At 42.5% G+C, this 26,127-nt stretch overlaps 1 protein-coding gene across 1 annotated transcript; it reads right to left on the bottom strand.

Annotated features, from left to right (window-relative positions):
* Positions 1-21,960: 21,960 nt before the first annotated feature.
* LOC131902624 (leukocyte immunoglobulin-like receptor subfamily A member 6) lies at positions 21,961-23,346 on the bottom strand. The gene is made up of 4 exons (XM_059253632.1): positions 23,253-23,346; positions 23,042-23,077; positions 22,577-22,861; positions 21,961-22,438 (listed from the first exon to the last, which is right to left on the bottom strand). Exons 1-4 carry the CDS (start codon positions 23,284-23,286, stop codon positions 22,110-22,112), a joined length of 684 nt encoding a protein of 227 aa, XP_059109615.1. The 5' UTR covers positions 23,287-23,346; the 3' UTR covers positions 21,961-22,109.
* Positions 23,347-26,127: the final 2,781 nt, after the last annotated feature.

Below are 26,127 nucleotides of genomic sequence, written 5' to 3'. Positions count from 1 at the left end.
TTAAGTACATTTTCATATACTGTACTTCTTTTTTAAACTTTGTCATATTTTATTTTTTACACAACTTTATTATATGAAACTTGAAAAAAATAAACACATCTCAAAATTCATCATACTAGAACTCTGTCCATCATAATGTACTCCATACAATTAGGACAGTTCTGTGTTTCATAGTGTAGTTTTCCAGTTCATGTAATTGAGTGGGGTGAATTATGGAAAGTTATATGGAAAGAAGTCCTGGATGGGAGACAAAGGAGAAATTCAGGCCCTGTACATGCTGCCAAATTCTGAGAGTTCAGATGTGCATCAATCCTCTTTAGTCAGGAAGACGCTGTTTCTTGGAGTCATCCATCACCTGCATTGTTACAACCTTTCAAATTTCCCTTCTACCCAAAGCTCTGAGCCTTGATGGGAGAGATCTAATGAAGACATTCCCTTTAAGACTAAGTGCACTAAAATCTCATTCTCTGTGTTCATTGTCAAGTTGCGGGGCTTTTTGTTAATTCCCATCTATTCCAAGGATAGGCTTTTTGGATGTAGATTGAGCAAAAGATACTGATTCTTTATAATGCAGGGAACCATGGCACTGGCTTGGTGTAGCAGCCTTGAGAGGCAAGTGCCATGGGTTCTTCAGGTTAGAGTCCGTGGCTCCTGGGGACCCAATGTGCCTTCCCTCAGAGAAGCACTGTGTTTCTCTGTATGTTCCCTTAGCAGCCTAGGAAGCATGCGAAGTTGACAGGACAATTGGTCGGAGACACTAATCTTTTGTACCCTGTGTGACTTGCAACTACAACTGTCATCTACTGTACTTCTGGTGACTTTGATTCCCTCATTCTTTTCCTCGTAAAAGTTCCCTGTGGATTTTCTAATTATACGAGTAAGCTCTTCGTAAAGACTTTTTTTCTTACATTATCCTTAATAGTTATAGCTCCTTAAATGAATTGTGACCTGCACCACTATACTACCATTGTCGTCTTTATATCTTCATGACCTTGCCTAGGGCAACGTAGAATACACATGTGGCACATAAAATACTGATGCCATTCCAAATTTCTAGGGTAAATATGTCACTTTATGCAACAGAAGAAGATTTTTGACAGATTCTTTGTAAATCCACTTTCAGTGAATGAACACTGGTCCTAGTTTTAACATTTATGAAGACGTCTTGACTTTTCATCAAATTCTCTTTCTCCATCTATTCTAGCAAACATGTTTAATTCCCATTTAATTCTTGTGGCTGGAAAATATCAGGTTGATATTGAAATTTTTAAACCAACCTCGATTCATAGAATGAACCTGTGTTGATCATGTCTGTCCCTCTCTCTTTCTGTATCGTCTCTCCTTTTGTATTCTCCCTCCTCCGTGCGGTCTCTCTCTCTCTCTCTCTCTCTCTCTCTCTCTCTCTCTCTCTCTCTCTCTCTCTCTCTGTGTGTGTGTGTGTGTGTGTGTGTGTGTGTGTGTGTCTGTCTGTCTGTCTGTCTGTCTCCCCTTTCTCTCTCAATAAAGCTCTAGAAATGTAGCCATGACTCATAATTCTTCTGTCACCAATAGATCCAGCACTGACCTCCGTCAGCATGGCTGCCACAGGTGGCGTCCAGCCACAAGCACCACCACTTAACAAACAGAGAAGATGTGTGTTAAATACTTTCACTACAAGAAATAAATGAACAGAAGAAGAGAAAACTAGGTTGATGGACATGTTAGTTAGACTGATTATGACAGTGAATCCATAAGGTAGATCTGTATAAAATCATCAAATTACACATCTCATACATATACACTTCTATTTAGCCATATTTGATCTAAGATTAGGAAGATGATTTTTGCTTTCCGTTTTTATTTTACCATTTTATAAGACCACATATTTGCATAATATTGTTTAATTGCAAATTTTAGTTTATATGTGAACTATTTTACTAATTAGAATACTACCTACGGAATAGAAACTTTTCTTTCTTTTCTTTTTTTTTGGGGGGGGGTTCGAGACAGGGTTTCTCTGTGTAGCTTTGCGCCTTTCCTGGAACTCACTTGGTAGCCTAGGCTGGCCTCGAACTCACAGAGATCCACCTGCCTCTGCCTCCCGAGTGCTGGGATTAAAGGCATGCGCCACCACCGCCCCGTGAATAGAAACTTTTCAAAAGTTAAATATAATTATACTGCCCCTCTCCACTTTCCTTCCTCCAGTGACTCCCATCTCCCTCTCAAATTGATGACTCTTTTTCATATATATGTACAAATACATAAACATCCCTACTGAGTCCATTTAGTGTTGCTTGTTGAAAATGATGTCAGGGCTCATCATTTGGTATTAAGTGATAAAGACTGATTCTCTCTGTTAGCATTCCTTAGTTGCCTGTTGTTCTTTGTCTAGCGGAGGTGCCCTGTGACATTTCCTCCTTCCCATTAGCATATCTACTGGTGCTGCCCATGCTCAGCTCATGTTTGGGCAGCCATATTGTTGGGGCATCATGGCTGTAGCTTCTCTGTCATTCCTAGGAGATACAGTCTCCCAGAACAGAGACCATGCCTGGTTCTTATGGCACTTACAGTCTTCCTGTCTCTGCTTCGTCAGTCTTTCCAGAACCTTAGGGGCAGAAGCGGTGCCGCAGATGTATGGGTCAAGGCTGAGCAGCCCCATCAGTTTTCACTGCAACATAACCAGCTGTAGATTTCTCTAATGGTCTCCGGCTCCTGCAAAGCTAAGCTTCCTTGATGGGGGGGTGGTGAGAACTACACTTATCTATTAATTTGTCCATTGTTTTAAAACCAAAAATAAACCAAGAAAACATAATATTTCATTGGTGACACAACTGAGTGAGTTCAGAGTGAATGTCTTTTCTTGAAATTGTAAGACGATGAATAGCTTATAGAATGGTAATGTCTGAGGAACTGCAGGACTGAGCACTCTGTATTGGAGTGCTCATGCCAACAAGGAGGCTCATGACTGAGAGAGGCTAATTCTCCTTATAGTGGTCACTTTCTTCCTGTAGTTCTCTGCCTAAGCATTGGACCACATGAAAAATTTCCCCTTCTATGTGAATACGTATATTGATACTGCATTTTTTAGATTGTATTTATTTCAAGTCTAGAAATAAACCATTTCTCTAGACAATTCTAGGAGAAACTGTTTCACTGAAGACTTCCTGGCTCTTATAATCTTTCTGTGGTGTTCCCTGGGCCACAGATGCCAGAGCTGTGATACAGACTTATCTGTTGGGGCTGGACTCCCATGATCTGTTGATCACTGAATTGTGTCCACTTGTTGATTTCTGTGTTGATCATCATTGGTTGTAAAGAGAGGCTTTTTTGAGACAGGATCAATACTCTGAAACCATACATATACAAAAAAAATCAGACTGACTCAGTAGATTTTGTTTATATATTTGTGTACATGCATGTTCATATAGACATGGATGGATGTGTAAATATGTAACAATAATAAAAAGAGGTCGACAACTTGAGAGTGGGGGACATGGTAGAGGTTGGAGGAATGGTATCTGGGAGGGGGTAGAGGAATGCGAAAAGTGATATAATTCTATTTTAATTAAAAACATATTTAAAAAAGAATCGTACGAACTAACCCCTCGTCAACAATGAATATATTTTATCTCTATGAGCCATATAGTAAATGTATCAGAGTCTGACAAAGTCTATGAATTCAAAGAAAAAAGTGTGAATTTGCTTTCTATTGAGAAGACTCATATGAAGACAAGACAAAGCAAAACATAGAGGTTGTAGGTGGGATAACTGACCTGATAAGTGATGACATGGGTGTGTAGATTTGTGGTGGATATTGCTGCATATGTACATCATGGAAGAGGAAAAAGAAAGAATCTAAGAACCAGAAGATTGGGAGAATGGCCACCAAGTCATGAATTCCAGGTATAACACAGCCATTGCAAATGTGAACTAGGTAGCCGGCACTGGAAGTGTAAAATACTGGCCATGTGAACAGTCCATTATGGGTCAGGTAGGGACTCATAGGTCTCTGATCATGAGCTATTGAATCGTGATGAATTCTGTGTCAAGGAGACTCACTGTCTTAAGTTGCATACCCATCAGTGAGCCTGCCAGGTTCCTACAGTTTTAAACATAGGTTCAGATGGACAGTTTTGGTTAAAATCGGTGGGAAATTACAAAACAAAAGAAACACAGATAAGGGATTAGGATTTTTAAGGATGAGATAAGAGTTGCTATGGATAGGAGGGAAATAGAAGAGGATGGGATAAGAATAATCAGAGAGAGGTATATACATGTATGATGTTGTCAACAAACACATCCATTTAATGAAATAGAAAAATAACTTGTAAAAAGGTGTAATTTGCTCTGCAAAGAGAAGTTTTGTGAATGGATCTAACATCTGTGTTTCAGTCAAGTTAGTGATAGAAATCTTGTCTTTTCCAAGCCTCAGCTACCTCTGAAGTCCATGTGATGGTGTTAATAGGCCAAACTATGAGGAAGTAGATCTGTGCCTGAAATGATGTTCTGTGGAGAGAATGTCTCAGTTTCAATATGAATATAAACAATATCTGATGCCTTAAATCAACACCAGACATCAGTGTTACCATGATCCTGTCATGCTGGTATGTTGCTGTTAAAACTCATGCAAACTTCAAAACAATAGATGAAATTCTTGGAGAAGATTGTCTCCTCGCCATGCACACAGCCTGATTTCTTTTTCTTAGCAACAGTGGTTTCTGTAAATTTTCATTGTGCTTAACTGTAAGTGTGCTTTCTTATCACCTACACTTTTCACATCTCCCAAATCAAGATCTTAGTTCATTGTGGAGATTATAATTCCCCTAAGAAGTGTGTGAGGAGCTGTTGAGAAAAGTATCAGAGCTAAGCTTCCAACTTAGAGCAGATGAACCTTCACACTTTCCAAGTCATGGTCCTCTAGCTAGAGTTTACAGCCTTGTAACCATGGAAACTGGATTGCAAATCCTGACCAATCTTCACCTTGTTATTTTCTGGAGGAAATGGTTGACCAAACAGGTTCAGTGTGACCTGAAGTTTCAGCCCAGATCAGATTAGTTACTGAATTTCTGTGGAAGTGTCTTGCTCTGACATTCAGAACCTACTGAATGGGAGAGCGTGCCCCGGATGTAGGAGAGAGCAAAACCCCAAGGTTTTGCTATAATACGTGAAAGTGAGCACTCTAAGAACGATTGAAGCAACTCAAACAATGACCTTCAGTGACGCTCCACTCGCCCTGTCCAGCAAATGAGGGATTTCCTCTGGTCTGCTTTGTTATTTCGTTTGTGAGAGTCTCAAAATGTGTACGAGGCTTGTGTTGAACTCACAACAATCCTTCTGCCTCAGCATTTTGAGCACTGAGATTACAGCCATGAGCTACTACTGTTATTGATTCATCTCACTCCACTATTCAAACCCAAACTGCATGGATTTAAAGTGTCAGTTCTAAAGGCCACATTGAGAAGAGCTGAAAATGGGGGATGCTCATTTTCTCCCCTCCCTAAAGCTAGAGGCCCTCTGTCTCCCACAGTTCCTCAGTGTAGCTAGGGGTGTTGATGAGAGAGAAATGTCTTAGTGTGTCAGTTTGAATTTAGCTATTTCACCTTGAGACTGATGTTGCCAATTGATTTCATTTTTTTTCATTAAATTTGGGCTTTGGGTTAAAAATAAAGCATCTGTGTCGTTCACAAAGGAATGCAGTTATTAACCCAAAATATTAAGTTACATGGAAAAACAATAGAAAATGAGTACTTTAGGGATGCAAAAGGGTGAGAAAAGAAGGGACCAGTCAGAGAAAATAACAGCATTTGTGGGAAAGTATCAGAGTTTAATGGAAGAATAATTCTCTTCAAAAATTACCCTGACATCTCCATGCTTCCAAATCATGTCACTGCCCTCGAGATTCCAAACTCAGAGTTCACCCAGTCTGTGCCCAGATTTAACTCCAGAACCACATCAGTTGTAGAATTCAGTACGCAATGTCGTCGTCGTTATCCCACCACTCAGCGATGGGTACTGCTGTCTCCGTTGTTCACCTCCTGGCTGCATCTGGTGTCTTTCTTGGGCTGTGCTGAGCCTCAAATAGAAGAATTCCAAGAACCACCAGGACCAAGCCACCCAATGTGATCCTGGTAAGATTCTCCACTGTGTGATCTTGGAGATGTGAGCCTGGGTGATTTCAGACACAGAGGTCACACTGCAGTCCAGACTGCATGTTCCACACAGGGCACTTATCCCCACTAGACAAGGCTTGACTATCTGCAGCGAGCTCTGTATCTGCTGTCCTTACTCCCCTGTTTTGGGGTCTGACATGTTTGGTGATGAACTGGTGGTCTCAACCATTCCTAAGAGCCATAAGGTCATTGACTATTTCCTGGATTCCTTCTCTCTGTAAATGTATGTTATTCTGATCATGATGGTTTGGGATGAACAACTTAACTGTTGGCAAAGGGTTCTTTCCATAAACTCATCTTGCTTTTGTATATAACACTGAGTTCATGCCACCCACAGTAGACTGAGCCATCCATCATTAATCAAAATGGCCTACAGACAAATTCGATGGTGACATCTTTTCAAGTCATGTTCCCTCTCTCTAGATGACTCCAGCTTGTTTCCAATAGACAAAAAAAACTAATCACCACAGGATGCATTTTATATACATAAATTATATATATACTATATAAAATAACATATTTTATATATTTTATATTTGTCATATATTTATCTTATATCTTACATAATATATTGTATATATTTTATGTTATATGAAATGTAAATTTATATATTGTCAAAACTGAGATAAATTAATAAAAACATTTAACAGACTGTTTCTATATTTGAGATTAGAGAGATGGCTCAGTGGATAAGAGTACTCAGTGCTCTGGCAGAGGACCTGAGTTCAGTTCCCAGTACTCATGTTGGTGGTTCACAAGTGCCTGTAACTCTACATTCTGGAGAACTCAATGCCTCTGGCTTCTGTGGGCATGTTAGTCATGAGCACATACTCTCTCCACATATATACACACAATTAAAAATACAACAATCTTAACTTTTTCTACATTTTAGAATCTATGTAGAAGGACACAAAATAACAACCAACTGGACAATATTAAGCAAGTGAACAAAAATAGTAAGTATGAATGTTTTCAAATGTGAACATAGGATGTTTATTATAGGTGAGCATGCAAGTGGTTTATCACGGAAGATGTGCACATACGTATATACAGGTAAGACAAGAATGTTTGGGTATAAATAAGAAGTTAAGAGGAAATTTTCCAACTTATTTTGGCTGATGCACATGTCCTCAGTAAATCACAAAAGACTGAAAAACCATAGTGTGTCAAGAGGGAGGTTTCCTGGACAGTCCTGGAGGGAGGATTAGGTGAGGACTAAGAGGTTGTTTGTGCCAAACACTTGCCAGCAACCATTCTGCACAGCAGCTGCCCCCATTTCTCAAAGTGTCTATCTCCAGTTTAGTAGCACAGAACAAACAGAATTGGAAAGACCTCTTTGGGGTATGACAATCATTAATAACCCAATTACAAAGGACTTCCCACTAATGGGACAAATATTCAAAAAACTGCCCAGAGACATATACAGCCATGAAAAGCCAAGTCATGAAAGAATGCCGAAATTGTGGCCATCCTGTGAGGGAACAAAGCCCAGAATTGTGAACAGATTCTGTACACCAACCTCTGAAAATCTATGCAGAGGTGTGAAAAAAAAGAGTCTTCACCAAGCACATAAGGTTCTCTGCCCCTCCCAACAGCCCACCCTCCCCGAGTCTACATTTCAACACTACTGTCACTATTCCCAAGGCCTGGATTCTCTCAGTTAACAGCCTGGTATCCAGAGCATGCTGGAGAGTGATGTACAGATGGGGGCTTGGTACTCTGTTCTCCAGCTCACCCACCTGCTCCTCCCCAGTCTGAGCCCTAACATCTCTATCTGGATGTTCCTTTATGAATCCCATCCTCTAAGTCTCTGGGATGCTGCAGACACTGCTGGGATCTCAGCTTGGCCTCCTGGTCCTTGGTCATAAAGTGAGTTGGCAGAGGAACCAGATAGATGTGCTAAGCGTTGGTAGGCAGCCTGGGGATGGAACAAACTCCCAAGAGAGAAGTCAGTGACACTCACCAGATGCTGTAATGGGCTCTTGGGATGAGGAATTTGGGCCTTAAGAGGATCCTGATAAGAACTCAAGTGGAGTATGAGGGAGAGAGGCTTACCCTGGGGACTTCATCTCTCATTGTCTACTTACATCTGCCTTGAAGCTACAAAAGACTCTCCTGCTGTCCGCTTAGAACTTTCTGAACTTCAATGAAGAGGTGAGATGGGAATTCTTTGAAGGACTGATGTTAAGTTCTACAACTTGGGGTGGTGAATCCCCATGGGGTCCAACCTACCTATTTCCCCTCATGTTCTAGCTAAGCGCTCTTCCCAGTGTAGGATCATGAGTTACCCTTTTAGCATGGAGAGGACAAAAACCGCTTACCTGAGACCACAAGCTCCACAGGGTTACTTGGGTGTGACAATAAGTAGGGGAATATGTCTTCAAAGCCATAGCACTTGTAGATGCCCCCATCGATAAAGGTCACATTGCTTTTGATGAATTTTGCCTGGTATAACCCAGCTTGCAACACTGATCTTAAAGTCAGAAGTGGGTGTGCAGTCCCCTCTTTAGACAGAAGGAAACTGTCCATTTGACGCCTTGATTGACAAAGCAGAGTTACATTCTCTCCAGAGGACACTCTGGGGCCTGGGTACACTGAGAGGGTAGGTGTGACCAAAAGCTGTCCTGAAGAGAAGAGGGATGGATGAGGGGTGCCTCACCTTCATCTGAGATGATCCTTCATCAGCACTAGTCTCAAAGAACTTGGGTCTCACTGAGTCAACTTCTTCTCTGCAACTCTACCACACACTTCTCATTTTGACCTTCACAACCTGGACTTCCGCAGCCCATACTCTCTAATGGGGGTCTCTGATTGGACTGGCTAGGCTCCCAACTTGTGGTCAGGGTGTCCAGAATGTCTCTGGAGTATAGTCCCTCAGAAGAGAGTCTGTGTATACCACGTCATCTTCACTTGCCCAACAGGAGCCACTCATGGGGCTCAGGGAGAAAGTCAGCCCAAGGGCCCATCTGGGGTTGTAGGCCAGGGTACCAGGAGAGGTCGGTTCCTCCTTCCCTTCCCTGGACAGAGCAAATCCATTGAAGCTGATATCAAAGAAAACACTGATAGGCTAGTGCCTCACCAGGAGCCAAGAAAAAACCATCCTGGGTCAGGAAGGTGGGCTTCCTGGACAGCCTTGGAAGGAAGACAGATGATTCCTATAATATTTCTGCCGCTTCCCATTATGTCCTGTAGGTACCACTTCCTTAACATTCTAAACCTCTAGTTCAAGAGCTAGGAGTTTCTATCAGCACCTTCCTGCATGGGATTCCTTAGGGACCAGAGCCCATGGATCTCAAAAGATGATTAGACAGTTGCTAGGGCTACCTCACCTGTGATGTGTATTTCCAGGGGGTCACTGGGCTTCGACCACAGATAGGTACTATTCTTGTAGCCATAACATCTAATCCTTCCTCTATGACTGACTGTCACAGGACCTATATGGAAAAGAGCCTGGAACTCCCCAGTAGAGTTTACATGCTGTGAGTCCTGGGGCCTGGAGAACTTCTCATTTTCCTTGGTCAGAATAAAACTGTCATATCTCTCCTGTGAGACACACTGGAGGGTCATGTTCTCTCCTGAAGTCACCAGAAGGCTTGTCAGGGCTGATAGTGTGGGTTTTGTGGTGAAATACCCTAGGCAGAAGAAAGTAACAAGTTACACGGGCTCACACAGCCCACATTGTCCCTCAGGATTGAGATATCGGAGCGAAACACTCTTGAGAACAGACAGACCCCTGTCCTGAATGTAGAAACTTAGGCTTGAACCCTTACCTGTCACCACCAACTCCAGGGTATCACTCTTCTCCAGCCAACTAGGAGGCTTGTAACACAAACAGAGATATTGCCCGGCATGGGACTGTTTAATAAGTGGGATGAGGAATTTGGCCTTGTTTCCAGGCTTCATCAGGGTCATTCTGTGTACAGAAACTAGGTTTCCGTAATGGTAAAGATAGTAACCCTGAGCATTGGAGGTTCCCTCACATAAGATGGTCACCTGAGATCCTTCAGCAACCACAGATCCTGGCTGAGCCCTGATGGCAGGCTTTGGAAGTATCGCTGCAAGGAAATCAATAGCTATGATCACTACAGGACATCAAGTTTTAGATCCCAACACTCTGCCCCAGCATCCTTTGCAGTTTCACAGCATCAGCCCACATCTGCTATTCTCTATGCCCACTGTCCAGAGAGGCTCCCCTGCCCTCAGTCAGGACCCGAGGCACCCGAGGACACACTTACATGCAGCTGCTAGGTTCCTGAGGCCCAGAGTCAGTCCTGAAAGAGAGTTCCCTGTGAGAGATTTGTCTCTGAGGCTGGAGTGCACCCTCCTTTCCACAGCTGCATTCTGGGTTCCTGAGATGTCTTGATAGAACAATGCCGGGCTGCAGGGTAGAGCCCCCCCCCCCCAACCCGCAGTAGAATGTTCTCTCCCCTTCTTCACATCTCACCAAGGCAGACAAAAGCCGTGAGTGTTCCAGTCATGGCATCTCCTCCTGTGGTTGCACCCTGGTAGATGGTTGGCGACAATGCCTAGCCAGATGGGAAGACACACAGGGTGTGGCCTTTTATGGAGGGTTCTCTCTCTTATCACAGTGCTGTCATTTCAGTGGCCTCACAGGAAGAGGAACTGCCTCTCCAGTCAACTGTCTTTGGTTTTTCCAGTCATGTGCCACAAGAAGGATCTGGATTTTCTATATTTTTAGAGAAAGAGTCTCATGAAGCTCATGCAGTTCTCAAACTCATGATCCTCATCCCCCATTCTAGTGGGGATATAGGTCAGTGATGAGCTAGTCTTTCCTTAAAGAAGCAGCAATCTCACAGAATCTCCCTATATCTGTCTAAATTATTTTTATGTCACCAATGGCCAGAACTTAGCAATAAATAGTCCCTGTATCTTCCTGAGCAGTAACTTTGTAGCTGAGAGTTGTGTGTGGCTGGCCATTCCTTCTCAAAGCCTCCCCACTGGATCCCCTTCACCTGCTCAGCCAGACTATCTTCACAGAACTTCCTTCAGGAGACTTGTAGCCTTAACAGATGGCATCTCATCTGCCTTTTCTGATACCAACACCCCAGAAATTCACCCACAGTAGAAGCAACTCATCCCTAGTGAGAAAGCAACTCCTCAGAAACCTCATTCCACGTTTATCCCCCAGTCATTGTTTTATGGACACCTCATACCTGCTTGATTCTTCATAAATTATAGTCACTTAAGACATAGCTGGATGAAATCTACTGATTAATCCTGCAATTGTAGTTGTCCACTAGTGTCCAACCAGCTGCTCATGATGGGAAGAGAAAGTCTCCCTATCTAGACTCAGTCCTGGTGTTAGGCAGGATCTGGGTACCTAGGTCTTCAAGTTAGGCTTTTTTGGTGTTTGTGTGACTCTTCCCTTGGTAGCACACACTCAGTACTTTGTGTGTGTTGGCTATTTAGGACAGTGAGTGATTTCCTGTTCATTTCCCAGTGGGTGCAGATTTCAGATGGTTTTGGTGTAAATCATGAGAAGTCTCTGAGGTTGTAGGCCTTGTAAGGTATTGGTGTAGGCTTCTTAGCCCATGACAACTTCCTGAACACTCCTGGGTTGTCAGCGACTTAAAAAAAATCTGCCTTTTTAGAACCACAGTGGACATCACCTGGAAATGAGGTGGAGAGTCTCATGACCCTTCTCTAGTAGATTAGGGCATTTCCGTTCTCATGATGTATTTCTGGCATTCACAAATGGCTCAAATGATAAGTTCTTTTGAGGGCTTTTTAAAGTTTAAATATGTTTTCAGATACTGTACTTCTTTTTTAAAACTCATCATATTTTGTTTTTTACACAACTTTATTATATGAAACTTGAAAAAAATAAACACATATCAAAATTCATTATACTAGAACTCTGTCCATCATATTGTACTCTATACAATTAGGATAGTTTTGTGTTTCTTAGGGCAGTGTTCCCGTTGATGTAATTGAGTGGGGTGAATTATTGGAACATCATATGGAAAGAAGTCCTGGATGGGAGACAAAGGAGAAATTCAGGCCCTGTGCATGCTGCCAAAGTCTCCAAGAGTTCAAATGTGCATCAATCCTCTTTTGTCAGGAAGACACTGTTTCTTGGAGTCATCCATCACCTGTGCTGTTATAACCTTTCAAATTTGTCTTCTACCCAAAGCTCTGAGCCTTGATGGGAGAGATCTAATGAAGACATCCCCTTTAAGACTAAGTGCACTAAAATCTCACTCTCTGTGCTCATTGTCAAGTTGCGAAGCTTTGTGTTAATTCCCATCTATTCCAAGAATAGGCTTTTTGGATGTGGACTGAGCAAAAGATACTGATACTTTATAATGCAGGGAACCATGGCACTGGCTTTGTCCAGCAGCCTTGAGAGGCATGTGCCATAGATTCTTCAGGCTAGAGTCCGTGGTAGGGCAACGTGGAGTACACATGTGAAACAGAAAATACTGATGCCATTCCAAATTTCTAGAGTAAATATGCAGTAAAAATAGAGTAAAAAATGGAACAGAAGAAGATTTTGACAGATTCTTTGTAAATCCACTTTCAGTGAACGAACACTGGTCCTAGTTTTAACATTTATGAAGACATCTTGACTTTTCATCAAATTCTCTTTCTCCATCTATTCTAGCAAACATGTTTCCTTCCCATTTACTTCTTGTGGCTGGAAAATATCAGGTTGATATTGAAATTTTTAAACCAACCTCAATTCATAGAATGAACCTGTGTTGATCATGTCTGTCCCTCTCTCTTTCTGTATCGTCTCTCCTTTTGTATTCTCCCTCCTCCGTGCGGTCTCTCTCTCTCTCTCTCTCTCTCTCTCTCTCTCTCTCTCTCTCTCTCTCTCTCTCTCTCTCAATAAAGCTCTAGAAAGGTAACCATGACTCGTGATTCTTCTGTCACCAATAGATCCAGCACTCTCCTCCGTCAGCCTGGTCAGCCATGAGCACCACCACTTAACAAACAGAGAAGATGTGTGTTAAATACCTTTACTACAAGATATAAATGAACAGAAGAAGAGAAAACTACGTTGATGGACATGTCAGTTAGACTGATTATGACAGTGAATCCATAAGGTAGATCTGTGTAAAATCATCAAATTACACATCTCGAACATATACGCTTCTATTTAGTCATATTTCATCTAAGGTTAGGAAGAGGACTTTTGCTTTCCTTTTTTATTTTACTATTTTATAAGACCACATATTGTATTTGCATAATATTGTTTAATTGCAAATTTTAGTTTACATGTGAACTATTTTACTAATTAGAATACTACCTACAGAATAGAAACTTTTCAAAAGTTAAATATAATTATACTGTCCCCCTCCACTTTCCTTCCTCTAGTGACTCCATCTCCCTCTCAAATTGATGGCCTCTTTTTCTTTAATTTACACACACACACACACACACACACACACACACACACACACACACAAATATATAAACACAGCCTACTGAGTCCATTTAGTGTTTCTTCTTTGAACATGATGTCAGGGCTCACCATTTGGTATTAAGTGATAAACTGAAGGCCATCCCGGGGAAAGACTGATTCTCTATCACTTAGCATGCCTTAGTTGCCTGTTGTTCTTTGTCTAGGGGAGGTGCCCTGTGACATTTCCTCCTTCCCATTAACATATATACTGGTGCTGCCCATGCTCAGCTCTTGTTTGGGCAGCCATATGGTTGGGACAACATGGCTGTAGCTTCTCTGTCATTCCTAGGAGACACAGTCTCCCAGAACAGAGACCATGCCTGGTTCTTATGGCACTTACAGTCTTCATGTCTCTGCTTCATCAGTCTTCCCAGAATCTTAGGGGCAGAAGCGGTGCCGCAGATGTATGGGTTGAGCCTGAGCAGCCCCATCAGTTTTCCCTTCAACGTGACCAGCTGTAGATTTCTCTAATGGTCTCCGGCTCCTGCAAAGCGAAGCTTCCTTGATGGGGGGTGAGAACTAGACTTATCTATTAATTTGCCCATTGTTTTAAAACCAGAAAAAAAAAACAAGAAAACATAATATTTCACTGGTGACACAATTGAGTGAGTTCAGAGTGAATGACTTTTCTTGAAATTGTAAGACGATGACTAGCTTATAGAATGGTAATGTCTGAGGAATTGCAGGACTGAGCACTCTGTATTGGAGTGCTCATGCCAACAAGGAGGCTCATTCTCCTTATAATGAATGATCCCTTTCTTCCTGCAGTTATCTGCCTAAGCATTGGACCCCATGAAAAATTTCCCCTTCCATGTGAATACATTTATTGATACTGCATTTTTTAGATTGTATTTATTTCAAGTCTAGAAATAAAGCATTTCTCTAGACAGTTCTAGGAGAAACTGTTTCACTGAAGACTTCCTGGCTCTTATAATCTTTCTGTGGTGTTCCCTGGGCCACAGATGCCAGAGCTGTGATATAGACGTATCTGTTGGGGCTGGACTCCCATGATCTGTTGATCACTGAATTGTGTCCACTTGTTGATTTCTGTGATGATCATCATTGGTTGTAAAGAGAGACTTTTTTTTTCATTTTTATTTTGCAATACAATTCAGTTCTACATATCAGCCACAGATTCCCTTGTTCTCCCCCCTCCCGCCCCCCCCTCACCTTCCCCCCAGCCTGCCCCCCATTCCAATCTCCTCCAGGGTAAAGCCTTCCCCTCAGACTGAGATCAACCTGGTGGACTCAGTCCAGGTAGGTCCAGTCCCCTCCTCCCATGCCGAGCCAAGGGACCCTGCATAGGCCCCAGGTTTCAAACAGCCAACTCATGCAATGAGCACAGGACCCGGTCCCACTGCCTGGATGCCTCCCAAACAGATCAGGCCAATCAACTGTCTCACCCACTCAGAGGGCCTGATCCAGTTGGTGACCCCTCAGCCATTGGTTCATATTTCATGTGTTTCCATTTGTTTGGCTATTTGTCTCTGTGCTTTATCCGACCTTGGTCTCAACAATTCTCACTCATATAAACCCTCCTCATTCTCGCTAATTGGACTCCCAGAGATCCACCTGGGGCCTAGTCATGGATCTCTGCATCCAGATCCCTCAGTAGTTGGATGAGGTTTCTAGCACAACAATTAGGGTGTTTGGCCATCCCATCACCAGAGTAGGTCAGTTCGGACTGTCTCTCGACCATTGCCAGCAGTCTGTTGTGGGGGTATCTTTGTGGATTTCTGTGGGCCTCTCTAGCACTTTGTTTCTTCCTATTCTCATGTGGTCTTCATTTACCATGGTCTCCTATTCCTTGTTCTCCCTCTCTGTTGTTGATCCAGCTGGGATCTCCCACTCACCCAAGCTCTCTTTCCCTCGACCCTCGCCCTTTACTACCCCCACTCATGTCCAGGCTGTTCATGTAGATCTCATTCCATTTCTCTGTCGTTGGGCGATCCCTGTGTCTTTCTTGGGGTCCTGTTTTCCAGGTAGCCTGCCTGGTGGGCATATACCCAAGGAATGCTCAACCACACCACAAGAGCACTTGTTCAGCTATGTTCATATCAGCGTTGTTTGTAATAGCCAGAACATGGAAACAACCTAGATGCCCTTCAACTGAAGAATGGATAAACAAAATGTGGTACATATACACAATGGAATACTACTCAGCAGAGAAAAACAATGATATCATGAGGTTTGCAGACAAATGGATGGATCTAGAAAAAATCATCCTGAGTGAGGTATCCCAGACTCAGAAAGACAAACATGGTATGTACTCACTCATAACAGGATACTAGATGTGGAACAAGGATGACTGGACTGCTACTCACATCACCAGGCAGGCTACCTGGAAAACAGGACCCCAAGAGAGACTTTTTTTAAGGCAGGATTAATACTCTGAAACTATATATATATAAAAAAATCAGACTGACTCAGTAGATTTTGTTTATATATTTGTGCACATACATGTTCATATAGACATGGATGGATGTGTACATATGTAACAATAATAAAAAGAGGTCATCAATTTGAGAGTGGGTATATGTTAGAGGTTGGAGGAATGGTATCTGGGAGGGGCTAGAGGGAGGCGAAAAGTGATATAATTCTATTTTAATTAAAAACATATTAATAAAAGAATCATAAGAACTAATCCCTCATCAACAATGAATACGTTTTATCTCTATGAGCCATATAGTAAATGTATCAGAGTTTGACAAAGTCTATGAATGCAAAGAGAAAAGTTTGAATTTGCTTTCTATTGGGAGGACTCATATGAAGACAAGACAAAGCAAAACATAGAGGTTGTAGGTGGAATAACTGACCTGATAAGTGGTAACATGGATGTGTAGATTTGTGGTGGATATTGCTGCATATGTACATCATGGAAAAGGAAAAAGAAACACTCTAAGAACCAGAAGATTGGGAGAATGGTCACCAAATAATGACTTGCAGGTATAACACTGCCATTGCAAATGTGAACTATGTAGCCTGAACTGGATGTGTAAAATACTGGCCCTATCAACAGTCCATTATGTGTCAGGTCGGGACTCATGGGTCTCTGATCATGAGGTACTGACTCATGATGAATTCTGGGTCAAGGAGACTCACTGTCTTAAGTTGCATACCCATCAGTTTGCTTGCCAGGTTCCTACAGTTCTAAACATAGGTTCAGATGGACAGTTTTGGTTAAAATTGGTGGGAAATTATAAAACAAAAGAAACACAGGTAAGGGATTAGGATTTTTAAGGATGAGATAAGAGTTGCTACGGATAGGAGGGAAATAAAAGAGGATGGGAAAGAATAATCAGACAGAATTATATACATGTATGATGTTGTCAACAAACACATCCATTTAATGAAAAAGAAATATAACTTGTAAAAAGGTGTAATTTGCTCTGCAAAGAGAAGTTTTGTGAATGGATCTAACATCTATGTTTCAGTCAAGTTGTTGAATAGAAATCTTGTCTTTTCCAAGCCTCAGCTACCTCTGAAGTCCATGTGATGGTGTTAATAGGCCAAACTATGAGGAAGTAGATCTGTGCCTGAAATGATGTTCTGTGGAGAGAATGTCTCAGTTTCAATATGAATATAAACAATATCTGATGCTTTAAATCAACACCAGACATCAGTCGTACCATGATCCTGTCATGCTGATATGATGCTGTTAAAACTCATGCAAACTTCAAAACAATAGATAAAATTCTTGGAGAAGATTGTCTCCTCGCCATGCATACAGCCTGGTTTCTTTTTCTTAGCAACAGTGGTTTCTGTAAATTTTCATTGTGCTTAACTGTGAGTGTGCTTTCTTATCACCTACACTTTTCACATCTCCCAAATCAAGATCTTAGTTCATTGTGGGGATTATAATTCCCCTAATAAGTGTGTGAAGAGCTGTTGAGAAAAGTATCAGAGGTAAGCTTCCAACTTAGAGCAGATGAACCTTCACACTTTCCAAGTCATGGTCCTCTTGCTAGAGTTTACAGCCTTGTAACCATGGAAACTGGATTGCAAAGGCCCATCAATCTTCACCTTGTTATTTTCTGGAGGAAATGGTTGACCAAATAGGTTCAGTGTGACCTGAAGTTTCAGCCCAGATCAGATCAGTTACTGAATTTCTGTGGAAGTGTCTTGCTCTGACATTCAGAACCTACTAAATGGGAGAGCGTGCCCCAGATGTAGGAGAGAGCCAAACCCCAAGGTTTTGATATAATTCATGAAAGCGACCACTCTAAGAACAGTTGAAGCAACTCACCTTCAAACAACGACCTTCAGTGATGCTCCACATGCCCTGTCCAGCAAATGAGGGATTTCCTCTGGTCGGCTTTGTTATTTCGTTTGTGACGGTCTCACAGCATGTACGAGGCTTGTGTTGAACTCACAACAATCCTTCTGCCTCAGCATTTTGAGCACTGAGATTACAGCCATGAGCTACTACTGTTATTGATTCATCTCACTCCACTATTCAAACCCAAACTGCATGGATTTCTAGTGTCAGTTCTAAAGGCCACATTGTGAAGAGCTGAAAATGGGGGATGCTCATTTTCTCCCCTCCCTAAAGCTAGAGCCCCTCCCTCTCCCACAATTCCTCATTGTGGCTAGGGGTGTTGGTGAGAAAGAAATGTCTTAGTGTGTCATTTTGGATTTAGCTTTTTCATCTTGAGACTGACGTTGCCAATTGATTTCATTTTTACATTAAATTTTGGGGGTTGAGTTAGAAATAAAGCATCTGCATTATTCACGAAGGAATGCAGTTATTAACCCAAAATATTAAGTTACATGGAAAAACAATAGAAAATGAGTACTTTAGGGAGGCAAAGGGGTGAGAAAAGAAGGGACCAGTCAGAGAAAATAACAACATTTGTGGGAAAGTATCAGAGTTTAATGGAAGAATAATTCTCTTCAAAAATTACCCTGACATCTCCGTGCTTCCAAATCATGTCACTGCCCTCGAGATTCCAAACTCAGAGTTCACCCAGTCTGTGCCCAGATTTAACTCCAGAACCACATCAGTTGTAGAATTCAGTACGCAATGTCGTCGTCGTTATTCCACCACTCAGCGATGGGTACTGCTGTCTCCGTTGTTCCCCTCCTGGCTGCATCTGGTGTCTTTCTTGGGCTGTGCTGAGCCTCAAATAGAAGAATTCCAAGAACCACCAGGACCAAGCCACCCAATGTGATCCTGGTAAGATTCTCCACTGTGTGATCTTGGAGATGTGAGCCTGGGTGATTTCAGACACAGAGGTCACACTGCAGTCCAGACTCCATATTCCACACAGGGCACTTACCCCCACTAGACAAGGCTTGACTATCTGCAGCCAGCCCTGTATCTGCTCTCCTTACTCATATGTTTTGGGGTCTGACATGTTTGGTGATGAACTGGTGGTCTCAACCATTCCTAAGAGCCATAAGGTCATTGACTATTTCCTGGATTCCTTCTCTCTGTAAATGTATGTTATTCTGATCATGATGATTTGGGATGAACAACTTAACTGTTGGCAAAGGGTTCTTTCCATAAACTCTTCTTGCTTTCGTATACAACACTGAGTTCATGCCACCCACTGTAGACTGAGCCATCAATCATTAATCAAAATGGCCTACAGACAAATTCGATGGTGACATCTTTTCAAGTCATGTTCCCTCTCTCTAGATGACTCCAGCTTGTTTCAAATCGACAAAAAACTAATCACCACAGGATGCATTATATATATATATAAATTATATATTATATAAAATAATATATTTCATATATTTTATATTTGTCATATATTTATCTTATATCTTACATAATATACATTTTATATATTTTATGTTATATGAAATGTAAATTTATACATTGTCAAAACTAAGATAAATTAATAAAAACGTTTAACAGACTGTTTCTATATTTGAGGATAGAGAGATGGCTCAGTGGATAAGAGCAGTCAGTACTCTGGCAGAGGACCTGAGTTTAGTTCCCAGCACCCATGTTGGTGGTTCACAAGTGCCTGTAACTCTACATTCTGAAGAACTCAATGCCTCTGGCTTCTGTGGGCATGTTAGTCATGAGCACATACTCTCTCCACATACATACACACAATTAAAAGTACAACAATCTTAACTTCTTCTACATTTTAGAATCTATGTAGAAGGACACAAAATAACAACCAACTGGACAATATTAAGCAAGTGAACAAAAATAGTAAGTATGAATGTTGTCACATGTAAACATAGGATGTTTATTATAGGTGAGCATGCAAGTGGTTTTATCATGGAAGATGTGCACATACGTATATACACGTAAGACAAGAATGTTTGGGAATAAATAAGAAGTTAAGAGGAAATTTTCCAACTTATTTTGGCTGATGCACATGTCCTCAGTAAATCACAAAAGACTGAAAAACCATAGTGTGTCAAGAGAGAAATTTCCTGGACAGTCCTGGAGGGAGGATTAGGTGAGGACTAAGAGGTTGTTTGTGCCAAACACTTGCCAGCAACCATTCTGCACAGCAGCTGCCCCCATTTCTCAAAGTGTCTATCTCCAGTTTAGTAGCACAGAACAAACAGAATTGGAAAGACCTCTTTGGGGTATGACAATCATTAATAACCCAATTACAAAGGACTTCCCACTAATGGGACAAATATTCAAAAAACTGCCCAGAGACATATACAGCCATGAAAAGCCAAGTCATGAAAGAATGCCGAAATTGTGGCCATCCTGTGAGGGAACAAAGCCCAGAATTGTGAACAGATTCTGTACACCAACCTCTGAAAATCTATGCAGAGGTGTGAAAAAAAAAAAGAGTCGTCACAAGCACATAAGTTTCTCTGCCCCTCCCAACACCAGCTCCCCACCCCTCCCCCTCCACCCGAGTCTACATTTCAACATTACTGTCACTATTCCTAAGGCCTGGATTCTCACGGATAACAGCCTGAAATCCAGAGCATGCTGGAGGGTGATGTACAGATGGGGGCTTGGTACTCTGTTCTCCACCCCACCAACCTGCTCCTCTCCAGTCTGAGCCCTAACATCTCTATCTGGATGTTCCTTTATGCATCCCACCCTCTAAGTCTCTGGGATGCTGCAGATACTGCTGGGATCTCAGCTTGGCCTCTGGGTCCTTGGACACAAACTGAGTTGGCAGAGGAACCAGATAGACGTGCTAAGGGTTGGTAGACAGCCTGGGGATAGAGCAAACTCCCAAGAGAGAAGTCAGTGACACTCACCAGATGTTGGAATGGGCTCTTGGGATGAGGAATTGGGGTCTTCAGAGGGTCCTGATAAGAACTCAAGTGGAGTCTGAAGGAGAGAGGCTGGCCCTGGACACTTCATCTCTCATTGTCTACTTACATCTGCCTTGAAGCTACTTAAGACTCTCCTGCTCTCCACTTAGAACTTTCTGAATTTCAATAAAGAGGTGAGATGGGAATTCTTTGAAGGACTGATGTTAGGTTCTACAACTTGGGGTGGTGAATCCCCATGCAGTCCAACCTACCTATTTCCCCTCATGTTCTAGTTATCGCTCTTCCCAGTGTAGGATCATGAGTTACCCTTTTAGCAAGGAGAGGCCAAAAACCGCTTGCCTGAGATCACAAGCTCCACAGGGGTACTTGGGTGTGACGATAAGTAGGGGAATGTGTCTTCAAAGTCGTAGCACTTGTAGATGCCCCGATCGATAAAGGTCACATTGCTTTTGATAAATTATGCCTGGTATAACCCAGCTTGCAACACTGATCTTAAAGTCAGAAGTGGGTGTGCAGTCCCCTCTTTAGACAGAAGGAAACTGTCCATTTGATGCCATGATTGACACAGCAGAGTTACATTCTCTCCAGAGAACACTCTGGGGCCTGGGTACACTGAGAGGGTAGGTGTCACCAAAAGCTGTCCTGAAGAGAAGAGGGATGCATGAGGGGTGCCTCACCTTCATCTGAGATGATACTTCATCAGCACTAGTCTCTAAGGACTTGGGTCTCACTGAGTCAACTTCTCTGCAACTCTACCACACCTCTCATTTTGACCTTCACAACCTGGACTTCCGCAGCCCATACTCTCTAATGGGGGTCTCTGATTGGACTGGCTAGGCTCCCAACTCGTGATGAAGGTGTCCAGAATGTCTCTGGGGTATAGTCCCTCGGAAGAGAGTCTGTGTATACCACGTCATCTTTACTTGCCCAACAGGAGCCACTCATGGGGCTCAGGGAGAAAGTTAGCCCAAGGGCCCATCTGGGGTTGTAGGCCAGGGTACCAGGAGAGGTCAGTTCCTCCTTCCCTTCCCTGGACAGAGCAAATCCATTGAAGCTGATATCAAAGAAAACACTGATAGGCTAGTGCCTCACCAGGAGCCAAGATAGGGCCATCCTGGGTCAGGAAGGTGGGCTTCCTGGACAGCCTAGGAAGGAAGACAGATGATTCCTATAATATTTCTGCCGCTTCCCATTATGTCCTGTAGGTACCACTTCCTTAACATTCTAAACCTCTAGTTCAAGAGCTAGGAGTTTCTTTCAGCACCTTCCTGCATGGGATTCCTTAGGGACCAGAGCCCATGGATCTCAAAAGATGATTAGACAGTTGCTGGGGCTACCTCACCTGTGATGTGTATTTCCAGGGGGTCACTGGGCTTCGACCACAGATAGGTACTATTCTTGTAGCCATAACATCTAATCCTTCCTCTATGACTGACTGTCACAGGACCTATATGGAAAAGAGCCTGGAACTCCCCAGTAGAGTTTACATGCTGTGAGTCCTGGGGCCTGGAGAATTTCTCATTTTCCTTGGTCAGAATAAAACTGTCATATCTCTCCTGTGAGACACACTGGAGGGTCATGTTCTCTCCTGAAGTCACCAGAAGGCTTGTCAGGGCTGATAGTGTGGGTTTTGTGGTGAAATACCCTAGGCAGAAGAAAGTAACAAGTTACATGGGCTCACACAGCCCACATTGTCCCTCAGGATTGAGATGTGGGAGCGAAACACTCTTGAGAACAGACAGATCCCTGTCCTGAATGTAGAAACTTAGGCTTGAACCCTTACCTGTCACCACCAACTCCAGGGTATCACTCTTCTCCAGCCAACTAGGAGGCTTGTGACACAAACAGACATATTGCCCGGCATGGGACTGTTTAATAAGTGGGATGAGGAATTTGGCCTTGTTTCCAGGCTTCATCAGGGTCATTCTGTGCACAGAAACTAGGTCTCTGTAATGGTAAAGATAGTAACCCTGAGCATCTGAGGTTCCCTCACATAAGATGGTCACCTGAGATCCTTCGGCAACCACAGATCCTGGCTCAGCCCTGATGGCAGGCTTTGGAAGTATCGCTGCAAGGAAATCGATAGCTATGATCACCACAGGACATCAAGTTTTAGATCCCAACACTCTGCCCCAGCATCCTTTGCAGTTTCACAGCATCAGCCCACATCTGCTATTCCCCATGCCCACTGCCCAGAGAGGCTCCCCTGCCTTCAGTCAGGACCCGAGGCACCCGAGGACACACTTACATGCAGCTGCTAGGTTCCTGAGGCCCAGAGTCAGTCCTGAAAGAGAGTTCCCTGTGAGAGATTTGTCTCTGAGGCTGGAGTGCACCCTCCCTTCCACAGCTGCATTCTGGGTTCCTGAGACTTCTTGATAAAACAATGCCGGGCTGCAGGGTAAAGCCCCCCGGTCCCCCGACCCGCAGTAGGATGTTCTCTCCCCTTCTTCACATCTCACCAAGGCAGACAAAAGCCGTGAGTGTTCCAGTCATGGCATCTCCTCCTGTGGTTGCACCCTGGTAGACGGTTGGCGACAATGCCTCGCCAGATGGGAAGACACACAGGGTGTGGCCTTTTATGGAGGGTTCTCTCTCTTATCACAATGCTGTCATTTCAGTGGCCTCACAGAAAGAGGAACTGCCTCTCCAATCAACTGTCTTTGGTTTCTCCAGTCTTATGCCACAAGAAGGATCTGGATCACTGTATTTTTAGAGAAAGAGTCTCATGAAGCCCATGCAGTTCTCAAACTCATGTCCCTCATCCCCCAGTCTCCTGGGATTATAGGTCAGTGATGAGCTAGTCGCTCCTTAAAGAAGCAGCAATCTCACAGAATCTCCCTATATCTGTCTAAATTATTTTTATGTCATCAATGGCCAGAACTTAGCAATGAATAGTCTCAGTGTCTTCCTGAGCAGTAACTTTGTAGCTGAGAGTTGTGTGTGGCTGGCCATTCTTTCTCAAAGCCTCCCCACTGGGTCCCCTTCACCTTCTCAGCCAGACCATCTTCACAGACCTTCCTTCAGGTGACTTGTGGCCTCAACAGATGGCATCTCATCTGCCTTCTCTGATGCTAACACCCCAGAAATTCAGCCCCAGCAGAAGCAACACATCCCTAGTGAGAAAGTAACTCCTCAGAAACCTCATTCCATGTTTATCCCCCAGTCATTGCTTCATGAACACCTCATTCCTGCGTGATTATTCATGAATTATAGTCACTTAAGACATAGCTGGATGAAATCTGCTGGTTAATCCTGCAATTGTAGGTGTCCACTAGTGTCCAACCAGCTGCTCATGATGGGAAGAGAAAGTCTCCCTATCTAGACTCAGTCCTGGTGTTGGGCAGGATCTGTGTACTTAGGTCTTCAAGTTAGGCTTTTTTGGTGTTTGTGTGACTCTTCCCTTGGTAGCACACACTCAGTACTCTGTGTGTGTTGGCTATTTAGGACAATGAGTGATTTCCTGTTCATTTCCCAGTAGGTGCAGATTTCAGATGGTTTTAGTGTAAATCATGAGAAGTCTCTGAGGTTGTAGGCCTTGTAAGGTATTGGTGTAGGCTTCTTAGCCCACGACAACTTCCTGAACACTCCTGGGTTGTCCATGACTTAAAAAAATCTAACTTTCTTGGACCACAGTGGACATCACCTGGAAATGAGGTGGAGAGGCTCATGACCCTTCTCTAGTAGATTAGGGCTTTTCCATTCTCTTGATGTATTTCTGGCATTCACAAATGTCTCAAATTATAAGTTCTTTTGAGTGCTTTTTAAAGATTAAATATGTTTTCAGATACTGTACTTCTTTTTTAAATCCATCATATTTTATTTTTTACACAACTTTATTATATGAAACTTGAAAAAAATGTATGTCAAAATTCATCATACTAGAACTCTGTCCATCATAATGTACTCTATACAATTAGGATAGTTCTGTGTTCATAGAGCAGTGTTCCCGTTGATGTAATTGAGTGGGGTGAATCATGGGAAGGTCATATGGAAAGAAGTCCTGGATGGAAGACAAAGGAGAAATTCAGTCCCTATGCATACTGCCAAAGTCTCCAAGAGTTCAGATGTTCATCAATCCTCTTTAGTCAGGAAGACGCTGTTTTTTGGAGTCATCCATCACCTGTGCTGTTATAACCTTTCAAATTTCTCTTCTACCCAAATCTCTGAGCCTTGATGGGAGAGATCTAATGAAGACATCCCATTTAAGACTAAGTGCACTAAAATCTCACTCTCTGTGCTCATTATGAAGTTGCAGGGCTTTGTGTTAATTCCCATCTATTCCAAGAATAGGCTTTTCTGATGTGGACTGAGCAAAAGACACTGATTCTTTATAGTGCAGGGATCCATGGCACTGGCTTGGAGTAGCAGCCTTGAGAGGCAAGTGCCATGGGTTCTTCAGGTTAGAGTCCGTGGCTCCTGGGGACCCAATGTGCCTTCCCTCAGAGAAGCACTGTGTTTCTCTGCATGTTCCCTTAGCAGCCTAGGAAGCATGGGAAGTTGACAGGACAATTGGTCGGAGACACTAATCTTTTGTACCCTGTGTGACTTGCAACTACAACTGTCATCTACTGTACTTCTGATGACTCTGATTCCCTCATTCTTTTCCTCATAAAAGTTCCCTGTGGATTTTCTAATTATACAAGTAAGCTCTTTGTAAAGACTTTTTTCTTACAATATCCTCAATAGTTATAGCTCCTTAATTGAATTGTGACCTGCACCACTATACTACCATTGTCGTCTTTATATCTTCATGACTTTGCCTAGGGCAACGTGGAGTACACATGTGAAATAGAAAATACTGATGTCATTCCAAATTTCTAAGGTAAATATGTCACTTTATGCAACAGAAGAAGATTTTTGACAAATTCTTTGTAAATCCACTTGCAGTGAATGAACACTGGTCCTAGTTTTAACATTTATGAAGACATCTTGACTTTTCATCAAAATCTCTTTCTGCATCTATACTAGCAAACATGTTTCCCGTTTACTTCTTGTGTTTGGAAAATATCAGATTAATGTTTGAAATTTTTAAACCAACCTCGATTCACAGAATGAACCCATGTTGATCGTATCTGTCATTCCTCTTGTATAACAGGGTGTGTTACCTGCCAAATATTTAGTCCAGGGCATTATCTATATTGTCTTCTGAGGTCCTGATCTGTCCTGGTCCTCTCGTGAAAGGAGATACTGAGGTTCTGGTTGAATCCCGAGTAAGCCCGGAAAGTTTCATCTACTATTTTATTTTTACTATATTTATTTATTTATTTATTTATTTATTTATTTATTTATTTATTTATTTGGTTTATTCGAGACAGGATTTCTCTGTGTTGTTTT

The sequence above is a fragment of the Peromyscus eremicus genome, chromosome 1 (assembly GCF_949786415.1).
Source record: "Peromyscus eremicus chromosome 1, PerEre_H2_v1, whole genome shotgun sequence".
NCBI classification, from domain to species: domain Eukaryota; kingdom Metazoa; phylum Chordata; class Mammalia; order Rodentia; family Cricetidae; genus Peromyscus; species Peromyscus eremicus.
The sequence above is the reverse complement of the archived record's forward strand: the minus strand, read 5'-3'. Positions and strand labels throughout refer to the sequence as shown.

What these genes read in the sequence shown, in the direction of transcription:
- LOC131902624 (XM_059253632.1), bottom strand. Translation starts at nt 23,286, where the DNA reads ATGACTGGAACACTCACGGCTTTTGTCTGCCTTG. An exon ending in CACGGCTTTTGTCTGCCTTG is followed by an intron (nt 23,078 to 23,252) that starts GTGAGATGTGAA and finishes ACTCTCTTTCAG; the next exon opens with GACTGACTCTGGGCCTCAGG. An exon ending in CAGGAACCTAGCAGCTGCAT is followed by an intron (nt 22,862 to 23,041) that starts GTAAGTGTGTCC and finishes ATTTCCTTGCAG; the next exon opens with CGATACTTCCAAAGCCTGCC.